At 47.0% G+C, this 12,215-nt stretch overlaps 1 protein-coding gene across 2 annotated transcripts in view; it reads left to right on the top strand.

Annotated features, from left to right (window-relative positions):
* Positions 1–12,215, top strand: part of TOPAZ1 (testis and ovary specific TOPAZ 1) — a 70,861-nt gene that overhangs the window by 50,943 nt on the left and 7,703 nt on the right. For both annotated transcript variants that reach the window (XM_087712902.1, XM_087712903.1), the window contains 3 exons: positions 445–610; positions 2,024–2,188; positions 3,102–3,305. In XM_087712902.1, the coding sequence (XP_087569028.1) occupies positions 445–610; positions 2,024–2,188; positions 3,102–3,305 (535 nt within the window). The remainder of the gene's footprint in view (positions 1–444; positions 611–2,023; positions 2,189–3,101; positions 3,306–12,215) is intronic.

The following is a 12,215-nucleotide window of genomic DNA, read 5'->3' as shown; positions in this document are numbered from 1 at the left end:
AAATATCGACATGATGTGCTATATTCTCATTACTTTTTCTAACTTGAAAATATCCCAGCAAAATCAATTGCTGAAATAAAGGAGCCTTCTTAGCCAAATTATTATTGAATCCATTTTTTTAAATCCATGTTAGTTTCAGTAATTATTAAACATTGCTGAAGCACTAGTATAGCATTTTTATTTCTACATACCCACTTTGGAGGGCAGAACATGTTGGTGCAATTCTGGCATATCCAATCGTAATCTTGAATAAATTTATAGACCAAAAATAATTTCCAGTGGTAGAATTGAGTTGGCATTTGAATCATTGATAACTTCAAAACTATTATTTTCACATGCCAGCAGCATTAATAAAGGTGCTAACCAAATTATGTGTAACCAAATGTTAAAAAGCATGAAATTGTTTGAAAATTTTTATTCCTGCTTTCTCCATTTTTACATTAGGCCAAGAAAGTTCTGGATATGTTTCATGCTTTAAGGATACACTTCACACTTCTTAAAGGACTTCAGGAATCACAGCAATCGGTATCAAGATGTCAGGTTGTTAATGTTGCTGTAGAAATCTTTCTCAAATGTAGGAACATTGATGGAGCATTATGGGTATTGAGAGGTAAATTTAAATTAACAACATTGGATTTATTGATAAAACTTATATAAATATTCATAGTTTGCTTCTGGATCAGGGTGCTGATTTTGATTTTTAAAGCCCCTCATGGTATGGGGCAAGTTGTTTGAAAGACTGCTGCTCCATGATTCCATCTGTTCATCCATCAGATCCAGCAAGAAAGGCATAATGTGGGTCCTGTCTTTCAGGGAGCTACGCTTAATGAGTCTGAGAAAATGGGCTTTCTCTACCATGGCACCACCTTATGGAATATTCTCCCCCTCTATCCCTCCTTATTTTCTGAAAGTCCTTCAAAATCTGGCTTTGTCATCAGGCCTGAGGTTCTTAAGGGTCCAGTGAGTTCTTGAGGTGGCTTTGTTGCTGATTGAATCTCATGTGTGTGCCATATTTATTGACACGATTATTGTTTTTTATATTTTTGTTGCTATGCACCGTCCAAAGTCACTTCTTGTGAGATATGTGTCCATATACATGTAATAAATAAACAAATAAACCTGCATTTTTATTGTGGCTTTCTATATTTATATATGTGTAGAAAATATATATTTAGGGTTTCCTTATATAAATATTATGGTCTTATTTTATGATAAGCCGCCCAGAGTCACCTTCGAATGAAACAAACTTAATAAATAAATATAAATAAATAAATAAAATTCATATTTGAAAGGATATGTTTAGTTCCTAGTTTTTGAATATATTTAGAATAGAAACTTAAAATCTAAAAGACAAATTTCAGAAGGATTATTAAGAGATAAGACTTATTTTTCAATTATGTTTTTCATTATTTAAAGAGTCTCAAAATAAAGAAGAAATATAGTGCATGCAAACATTTAGACACCATCCTCCCTCATGACATTGTATATTTCCATGAATCCTCAAGTGAACAAAAGTTAAGAAAACCTTTACCTGTGTAAAATTGAATATTACATCTTTCCTGAACTTTTGTGTACAACTTCAGACATCTAAAATTTGGCACCTAACTTTGTTACTTCATAGATAACTGTTATTTTAGTTCTATTTTAATTGAATAGCTTTTCATAGTTTCTAATACATTCTGTGTAATGGACTTGCTCCTCAAAAATATTACATAACATACTCAGGCATGCCCTTTGTTTTGTATCCTTGCCCTGTGATGTGTTGCTTTTAGTAATGCTTACGGAAATTTTTTAGCAATTGTTCCTACGATCGAATAGTAGGACTTGCTGTCTTTGTAAGGATACTATTACAGTCCCTCAAAGAATGTAATAGTATTGTAATGTAGCTCAAAGAATATTAGGAATCTAAATTTCTGCTAAAGATCACTTAGAAAGCCTAGTATTATTTGAGATTTGTCCTATAATTTTGTATTTTGCTGTATGTTCTAACAATTTTAAAACATTAATATTAAACTTCCCATAGGGTCAGAATGGATAATAAATACAGCAGCATGGCCTTGTGAAAAAATGGATGTCCTAAATCGACATAATCTGCTGTGTGCTGTAGCATCTGAATTAATGACAAAAAACCGGTATGATGAAACATTTGAAGTCTTAAAAAATCTTCCAGGTTTTCAGAATACTTGTGGTAAGTTGTTAGTTACTTGTTACTTATTACTTAAAACAACAGAATTTTAGTTTGAATCTGCATCATTGGAATTTTCATTACCTAGAGGTGCTGTGATTTGGGAATGTATAAATAAAATCTTAAGCAAATATTTCTGCTTTCAGTCACTTAATAAATCAGGTTTCCTAATATAGATAGTTCTACTTATTCACAGAGATTCTGTTCCTTCTCTGCCACAGGATCTATCCTTAGAAAAGGCCTGAGATCCAGATGATTATCCTTTGTCAATATTTACTTATCAAAAATGATTTAAAAAATGGCCATTACACAAAAAACAGTAGGAGTGGGAGTGATTTCCAATTTCTTGCTGGCTTACGGTTTGACTTTGTGAGAATCTGGCAGAGGGCATCAGAATTCATGATGACCTGGCAGTGGTGCTGCAGTGACCACAACTTTCCCAATACAATTGGTCTGAATATCCTTGAAATTTCAATTGCATTTGAGTAATTGGTCCCAGATTTTTAATGCATTCTTAAAATAGGCTATTTGAGATATCTTGATACAAAAATTGTTGCCCTGTTTTGCACTATTTTGGCTGATTGTAAAAACTGACAGGGGAGATTTAGTACCGGTGTATGTATGTATGTATGTATGATTGATTGATTGATTGATTGATTGATTATAGCCCTTTTATTTGGCTTCTTAATATAATATATATGTAACAATTTTGCAGCGTGCCTGGTTCTTATTTAAGAAGTTTCTGTATGAAATTGAAGGGGAGAAAATAAGTTTCTCAATTGTTCTTGGCATCAGTATAAAAACTAAAAATAAGAAAAATGTTTTATATAGTTTATATAGTACAGTGCATCATTTCACTGATGGAAAAAGTAGTATGCTCCATAGCTGAAAAATATTCCTAAATTTTCTCTTACAGACTCTCTGGATGTATCCCAGTATGGCCTTTTGTTTAATAATCTGCTAAGAGTTTGTTCAGAAAACAGGAACATTGAAACATCATCTACTGTAGTGGCATTCATGCTTGCAAGAAATATCCATGTTGAATTTAATTTACTTCGAGCATTAATCACAGCACTAGGAAGAAGCTGTTTGTGGCTTAAGGCCAGGAAACATTATAAAAGTAAGCTTTCTTAAAGACACATCATTTTTTATATTAGACCAACTTCTTATTGAAATGTTTGCTCTAAAAATTATTATGGTTACATTAATATTGAACACTCTCCAGAATAATTTGGGGAACTTGTACTTGTATGTCATTTTCAATTTATGAAACAACTATGCAAAATCTGTTGTAGCATGAGAAGCAAACTGTAAAATGATTTGAGATTATTAAAAGCATTGTATAAGACATGTCTAAATTAACCATTCTGTGAATGGAATAGGGGTTTTTGGGGGGTGGGGTGCATCATACCCAAATTAAAATACATTTTGAATGTTTTGGTCTGTTTCTGGGAAGAATGGATCTCATATTCTAGATACAAACTAAAACATTTGTTCTGCACTGGAATGGTTTGAATAGGGTAAAGAGCAGGAAAAGCAAGGCTGGAACTTTCTTGGGGAGCACATGTATAGATAATGTTGATGGTAGAGCAGGGCATAGGGAAGATCTGGTAGCAAGCAGGCCAGCATGCGAGCCCTACAAAGAATGAGGTCACATACATTAGTAATAAATCTAGCTTTCCCATAAAATTACTTGGAGATTCTTCTAGATTTTTTGTTGATAAACCCCTAGAACAACTGTTACATTCCAGATTGTATTTATATTGAACTCCCAGCCAATCTGAAACAGTTCAACAAAACTTCTAGAACATAATGGTAACTTGGGCTCATAACAAAACATACTTTCTCCTGTGTGCTGCTTAGGGAATCCAATCATGAGTTAACTTAGTCCATTAGCTTAGAGACTGAGTATGCAAATCTTGACCACGCCTCCTCTGACTGGACCGGATCAGTTTTTTTACTCAGTCCAGCCTAACAAGATGCATCTCAATTTTCTCTCTAGACTAATCAACAAATTTCACCTTTTTCCTTGGATTCAACAGCTCAGATTGCGACTTTAACTTGCTATATGTGTTTAGAGGTGGAGGCGACAGTTCGCTGCCAGCCCAGACCCTCACCACCACTCTCTCGCTCTCTCTCTCTTGCCTGAGATCGGAGGCTGCGAGGTCCATCGGCTCGCAGTGCTGGACGGCAGCGGTATTTTCAAGCGGAGATTGGCGTTGCTCTCTTCGCCTTGTGTTTGGCGCATCCTGGGCTGGTGCGCCGCCCTGTGCCGTTTCAAGCCGGGAACTTCCCGCCTGCGCGGCGTGGTTCAACCTAGGCGTTTCCATTGCCTCGTGGCGTTTCCTTAGTCGCAGCGGCGGTGTTTTCGCCGGGGAGCCAGCGTTCTGCAGCGGTTTGAATCTTCGTGCCCTCCAAGGTGGCCACCATTTTGGATCCGGCCCTGCGCATTTTTCTATCTTTGCAATGGCTGATCCGTCTGTGCCCAAAGGTGCTGTGGAGCCCTCTTGTGAGCCCCGCTCCCCTGGCGAGGAGGGGGGCTAGCCCAAGGCCCACTAGTCATAGGCCCCAGGCATCATCCGCCGTTAAGGACAAGTCCCATAAACATAAGGATAAATCCAAAGCTGCTAAGGCCTCTGGGGCTCCCAGCAGCTCACCCCCGGTTCTGATTCCGCAACGAGCTTCCCCAGCGCACTCTACGGAGCAGGGTTGGTCCCCTCCTATGGCAACAGAGGGGGGGTTGGGGCCCCACTCCCCCCTCCCATTTCTGAGATGAGTGTGGCTTCGGCCCGCTCGCCCCCACGTGCGGGGCCTTCTGCAACTTTCACTCCTACTGCTGCAGGCCTCAGGCCACTGGAGGGCCAGGATTTGGGCCTTCCCCCTGATTGGTACCAAATGATTTCTACTGCTATTTCTAAAGTGGTGGATGCGGAACTACTCCGTAGGGCCCAGGCTCCCAGGGCCACTGTGACCCGGACGGGCCTTGATTCCCAGACAGTGCAAGGGGATTTTTCTATTCCTCTAACAGAGCCTCCCTTGTCTCAACCCTCAGTCTACAGTGAGGATCGGCCTTGGTGGAGGAAGGTGAGGTCATAGATAGGGAATTTTCCAATGATGAAGGGCTTCCACTGGATCAACCTACTACACCGGGTCTGTTCCGCCACTCTCTCTTTAAATCATTGCTGTATAAGGCTAAGACCACCACCCACATGGGGGAGGCAGCCTCTAAGGATAGCACAGCTGTGGGATTAGATGCGACTGAGTGCCTCTTTGCTGAGCAAGTGGCCTTGCAGGATGTTATTCCCTCGCCCAAGCTCTTTCTGGATCTGATTCAGAAGCAGTGGGATCAACCGACTGCGGTTAACCCGCCCAGCAATGGGGATAGGAAAGTGTACACTTCTACCCCGGAGTTGGAAAGTCTTCTCCAGTTTTCCACTGTAGATGCTCCCATTGCTGCCCTTGCCTCTCCGGCATTAATTCCATCAGAAATTTCAGAAGGTTTGAAGGCAGAGGATCGTAAGGCCGAGACAGTCATCTGCAAGACCCATCAGACTGCGGCCTGGGCCTTACGCTCCGCTATAGCAGCGTCCTTCTTTAATAGAATTTCCTTGGTCTGACTTAAGCAATTGCAGAGTAGGCTTGCCCCAGAGAAATGCGCCCTCACCAGGACATTACCAAGTTGATGGCAGCCTTGGAATTTTCTGCGGATGCCACTCTTAGTGCAGCAAAATTCGCTTCTTGGGCAGTAGTCTCCAACGTAGCACCCCGACGCCTACTGTGGCTCCGCCATTGGCAAGCTTGGACCCTTTGAGGTTCCAGACGGAGCTTGGGGTAATTCCTGACACTCTTGCCCTCAGTTCGGCGGAGACTCTGGTTGCCGCCTGGTATTCGGCGGCATTGGAGTCTCTTGACCGGATTGCGCCACTACGGCCCCTCCGGGTCAGCGGATCCCGGAGACCTCCTTGGTTCACCGAGGAGCTCCGGGAGAAGAAGCGCCGGAGGAGACGCCTAGAGCACCTGTGGAGGTCCGATAAGTCCGAGGCGAACCGAGCACTTCTGACTACCTGCACCAAGGATTACATCCGGGCACTAAGAGCTGCCAAAAGAACGCATATCTCCGCCTTGGTAGCGTCCGCCGAGTCACGCCCAGCCGCCCTGTTTAAGATCACCCGCTCCCTCCTCAATAGGAGGGATGCGGGAGACCCCTTGCAGGGTAGGGCTGAGGATTATGCCCAGTTCTTGGCGGACAAAGTTGCTCGGTTTCGGTCGGACTTGGACTCCACCGCTGTACATCCAGCCGAGACACAGGGGGATTACTTGGCAAACCATCTCTGGGTTGAGTTCCAGGATGTTGCCTCTGGGGATGTGGACAAGGCCATTCAAGCTGTAAGTGCCTCCACCTGTATTCTGGACCCGTGTCCCTCCTGGCTGGTTGCCAACAGCAGTGAGGTGACACATGGCTGGATCCAGGCGGTCGTGACCGCCTCCCTTCGGGAGGGGCACTTCCCCACCGCACTTAAAACGGCGGTGGTGAGACCCCTCTTGAAGAAACCATCCTTGGATCCAGCCATTTTAAACAACTATCGTCCTGTCTCCAACCTCCCCTTTATTGGGAAGGTTGTTGAGAAGGTGGTGGCCTTCCAGCTTCAACGGGCCTTGGAGGAAGCTAGTTATCTTGACCCCTTCCAGTCCGGCTTCAGACCTGGTTACAGCACAGAAACCGCTTTGGTCGCATTGACCGATGATCTCTGGAGGGCCAGAGATGGAGGCCATGCATCCATCCTGGTTCTCCTTGACCTCTCAGCGGCTTTCGATACCATCGACCATGGTATCCTTCTGCGACGACTGCGGGAGGTGGGGGTGGGAGGCACTGTTTTGCAGTGGTTCTCCTCTTACCTCTCGGACAGGTCGCAGTCAGTGTTGGTCGGGGGGCAGAGATCGTCCCTGAGGCCCCTAACATACGGGGTGCCACAGGGTTCGGTCTTATCCCCCCCTACTATTTAACATATACATGAAACCGCTGGGCGAGATCATTCGAAGGCATGGGATAAAATACCATCAATACGCGGACGATACGCAACTCTATCTGTCCGCCCCGTGCCAACTCAATGAAGCGGTGGACGTGATGAACCGGGGTCTTGAGGCCGTTAAGAACTGGATGAGCGCTAACAAACTGGTACTCAACCCGGACAAGACCGAGTGGCTGTTGTGTTTCCCTCCCAACAATTTGGCCGATATTTCAACACTCAGGCTGGGGGGTCAAATTTTATACCCCTCAGATAGGGTCCGTAACTTAGGAGTCCTCCTGGATCCACAGCTGACTTTTGACCATCAGTTGTCGGCTGTGACCAGGGGGGCATTTGCCCAGGTTCGCCTGGTCCGTCAGTTACGGCCCTACCTGAACTGGGAGGCTCTCGCAACAGTCACTCGAGCCCTTGTGATCTCTAGGCTGGAATACTGCGATGGGCTCTACATAGGGTTGCCCTTGAAGTGCATCCGGCGACTGCAGTTAGTCCAGAATGCAGCCGCGCGAGTGATAGTGGGCGCACCGCGGTTCGCCCACATTACACCCTTCCTCCGCGAGCTGCTCTGGCTACCTGTCGATCTCCGGGTGCGCTTCAGGGTACTGATGACCACCTTTAAAGCACTCCATGGTAGTGGATCTGGGTACTTGGGAGACCGCCTTCTGCCGATTACCTCCCTCCGACCGATTAGATCGCACAGACTGGGCCTCCTCCGAATCCCATCTGCCAGTCAATGTCGACTGGCAACTACACGGAGGAGAGCCTTTTCTGTTGCAGCTCCGACCCTGTGGAACGATCTCCCCGTTGAGATTCGTACCCTCACCACCATCCAGACCTTCCGCACAGCCCTTAAGATCTGGCTCTCCCAGCAGGCCTGGGGATAGGTTCCCAATTTCCCCGCCCGAGTGTTGACTGTTGAATGCAAGTTGTGTTTTATCATTTTATTTTGTTCACTTAATGTTTGTCTTTTGATATTGCACCCCCTTCCCTGTGATTGTAAGCCGCCCTGAGTCCCCTCAGGGAGAAGGGCGGCCTATAAATCTTAATAAAATGTCTAAATGTCTAAAAAAAGCTGATGTCAAGTCCAAATGGCGTCTTGCATCCACGTCCTTGTTTGGATCGGTTCTAGATCCCATCCTCATTGAGACCAGAGATAAGCGTAAGGTTCTCCCTTCTACCAGTGGCTGGGCCAATAGGAGACAGCAACCTAGCCACACTCATACTAGGAATCCCTCTTCCATATTAACATAAGCTTTATATGAACTTCTTGCACCGCTGCGCAATTTTAACTTGTACAGGGAGTGCATGTGATATGGGTGTGATTGTATGATTGCATGAATGAGCCCACTTTTTTATTAATCCATTATTGTTGTATTTTTGTGTTTTTAACTGCTACGTGGGGATTGCTTGGGTGAATGGATGTGTTGTATGTCTGAGTAGGCTGGGACCACAACCGGGTACCCTCTGCACTGAGTGCACTGCAGAAGTGTCAGGGTCCAGGCCTAATCCCAGCTTAGGATGTGTTTTTTTTTCAATGTAAATGTGTTTTTATTTTCCATTTTCATTTTGTACAGTCACATATATACTGTGCATAACCGGGGCCATATAACATTAAAACAATAAACACAGCCATTCCTCTTGTCAACAATACCCCCAAAAATAGAAACCCAATGTACCTCTTCGAGCCTCCATACACCCTTTCTTTCGCCCCCCTCCAACTTTCCATCTTCCCTCCAACATTCCCCTCTACCCCTACTTCCCCTCCCCCTCCCAGCCTAGGATGTTTGATTCAAAGGGCCTGTCGAAGAATGCGGTAGCCAGATGGAACGATGGGGGGACCACGGACCGGGGAGTGGGCCGGAACATTATGGTCATAACAGGGAGGGGCAGATATGGCGGGAACTTTAGGGCTAGCCATTACCGGGGAAGGAGGGATCACTACGTCTCAGAGAATCCCTCCTTCCAGCCCTACTAGTTCCACTCCAAGGCCAGATTGCATGAGTAATCAGGGCCCTGGTCTCAGGCTGCTGTTGCTAAATGCCAGGTCTGTGGTACACAAGGCTCCCCTCGTCCAGGACCTAATTTTAGACCTGGCATGTATTACTGAAACCTGGCTGGGCCCGGAGGGAGGTGTGCCCCTCACTGAGATGTGCCCAGAGGGTTTTCAGGCGCTTCATCAGCCGCGACCCCAGGGAAGGGGTGGGGGAGTGGCTATTGTTATCCAAGGGACTCTAGTTCCTCGTAGGATCCCTGCTCCGGAGCTTGTTGGGTGTGAGTCCTTGCTGGTGAAGTTGGACCTTAGAGGTCAAGTGGGCTTGTTGTTAACATACCTGCCTCCCAACAGTGTTACAACAGCCCTCCCCTCGCTCCTCGAGTCACTAGCCAAGCTGGCAGTTGAGTTCCCCAGACTTATGGTGCTGGGGGATTTCAATCTGTCTTCGCTCAGCGAGCACTCTGATGGAGCGCAGGAGTTCATGGCTTCCATGACTGCCATGGGCTTGACCCAAGTAATCTGGGGTCTGACCCACTCAACGGGTCACACACTCGACCTCGTATTTCTCTCGGAGCAGTGGAGTTGTGATCTTGGTTTGAGAGGTATTGAGACCTTGCCCTTGTCATGGTCGGACCACTTCCTACTGAGACTTGATTTTCGGAGGCCAATCCCCCACTGTTGGGAGGACGAACCGATTAGGTGGTTCCACCCCAGGCGCCTTATGGACCCTCCGGGCTTTTAGACGGCGCTTGGTGCTATACCTGATACTCTCGACCACAGTCTGGTGGAGGCCTTGGTTGCTGCTTGGAACTCAGTGGCGGTGGAGGCCCTAAACCGGATTGCACCTTTACGGCCTCTCCGAGGTAGTGGATCCAGGAGGGCTCCTTGGTTCACTGAGGAACTCCGGGAGATGAAACGCCAAAAGAGTCGCCTAGAGCACCGCTGGAGGTCCAGTAAGTCCAAGTCAGACCGAGCACTGTTGAAAGCCTGCATCAGAGCCTATCTCCTGGCAATTCAGCCCTCAAAAAATGCATATTTTGCCGCTCTGATTGCGTCTGCTGAGTCCCGCCCAGCCGCCTTGTTCAGAATAGCCCGCTCCCTCTTGAAAGGGAGGGATGCGGATAATCCTCTACAAGGTAGAGCTGAGGAAATTGTCCAATTTCTCGCGGATAAAGTTGCTCGGCTTCGGACAGACCTGGACTCCAATTGCTCAGAGCCAGCCGAGGTACCAGGGGAGGGTCTTGAGCGGAATTTATGGATTGATTTTCAACTTGTCACACCTGAGAAAGTGGACAAGGCCATGGGAGCAGTGAGTACCTCCACTTGCGTACTGGACCCGTGTCCCTCCTGGCTGGTCGCAAGCAGCAGGGAGGTGACACGGAGCTGGATCCAGACGATAGTTACCGCCTCTCTTCGGGAGGGGTCCTTCCCACCCCTCCTAAAGGTGGCGGTGGTGAGACCCCTCTTGAAGAAGCCGTCTTTGGATCCAGCCATTCTAAGTAACTACTGTCCAATCTCCAACCTCCCCTTCGTTGGGAAGGTTGTTGAGAAAGTGGTTGCCTCTCAGCTCTGGCAGTCCTTGGATGAAACCGATTATCTAGACTCCTTTCAGTCGGGATTCAGGCCTGGCTACAGCACGGAAACTGCTTTGGTCACACTGATTGATGATCTCTGGAGAGCCAGGGGCGGGGGTCATGCCTCCGTCCTAGTGCTCCTTGACCTCTCAGCAGCCTTCGATACCATCGACCATGGTATCCTTCTGCGGCGGTTGCGGGAGGTGGGAGTGGGAGGCACTGTTCTTCGGTTCTCCTCCTACCTCTTGGACAGGTCACAGTCGGTGTTGGTTGGAGGGCAGAGGTCGACCCCTAGGCCCCTCAAGTATGGGGTGCCGCAGGGTTCGGTCCTGTTCCCCCTCCTGTTTAACATCTACATGAAGCCACTGGGTGAGATTATTCGGCGGCACGGGATAAAATACCACCAATATGCGGACGATACACAGCTGTATCTGTTTGCCCCGTGCCAACTCAGTGAAGCGGTTGACGTGATGTGTCAGTGCCTGGAGGCTGTTAGGGTCTGGATGGGTGTGAACAAGCTTGCAACTCAATCCCGACAAGACCGAGTGGCTTGTGTTTTTCCCTCCCAATAATTGGCCTTGTATTCCATCTCTCAGGCTGGGGGGTGAAATTATACGCCCCTCAGACAGGGTTTGCAATTTGGGGGTCCTCCTGGACCCACAGCTGACCTTAGAACACCATTTGTCAGCTGTGACCAGGGGGACATTTGCCCAGGTCCGCCATGGGGCAGCCCTACATGGGGCAGCCCTTGAAGCATTCGGAGACTTCAGCTTGTCCAGAATGCGGCCGCGCGAGCGATTGTGGGTGCACCTCAGTACACCCACGTTACACCTATCCTCCCCGAGCTGCACTGGCTGCCTATTAGACTCCGGATACATTTCAAGATGCTAGTCGTTACTTTTAAAGCCCTACATGGTATCGGACCTGGGTACTTGAGAGACCGCCTCCTGCCAATTACCTCCCTGCGACCAATTAGATCCCACAGATTAGGCCTCCTCCGGATTCCTTCAGGTAGCCAGTGTCGACTGTCGACCCCCCGGGGGAGGGCCTTCTCTGTGGCTGCTCCGGCCCTCTGGAACGATCTCCCCGCAGAGATTCGGACCCTCACCACCCTTCAAGCTTTCCGCAAAGCCGTTAAGACCTGGCTGTTCCGGCAGGCCTGGGACTGATGAGTTCCCAGCCCCACTCAAATTGTCGTGGCTGTTGAGGAGTTTTTTTTTTCTTTTTTCAAAATACGTTTATTTCCATTTCATTTCATACAATCACATGTATACTGTGCATGACCGGGGCATATAACATTGAATAATAAACACAGCCCTCGCTTTCATAGACCCTACCCCCCAAAATACAAACCCAATATGCCACCTTGACCCACCATACACCCTCTTTCACCCCCTCCAACTTACATTCTTCCTTCCAACATTCCCCTCTACTACCTA

The sequence above is a fragment of the Thamnophis sirtalis genome, unplaced genomic scaffold (assembly GCF_051295495.1).
Source record: "Thamnophis sirtalis isolate CommonGarterSnake01/CBP01778 unplaced genomic scaffold, rThaSir2_p1.2 scaffold_4, whole genome shotgun sequence".
NCBI classification, from domain to species: domain Eukaryota; kingdom Metazoa; phylum Chordata; class Lepidosauria; order Squamata; family Natricidae; genus Thamnophis; species Thamnophis sirtalis.
The sequence above is the reverse complement of the archived record's forward strand: the minus strand, read 5'-3'. Positions and strand labels throughout refer to the sequence as shown.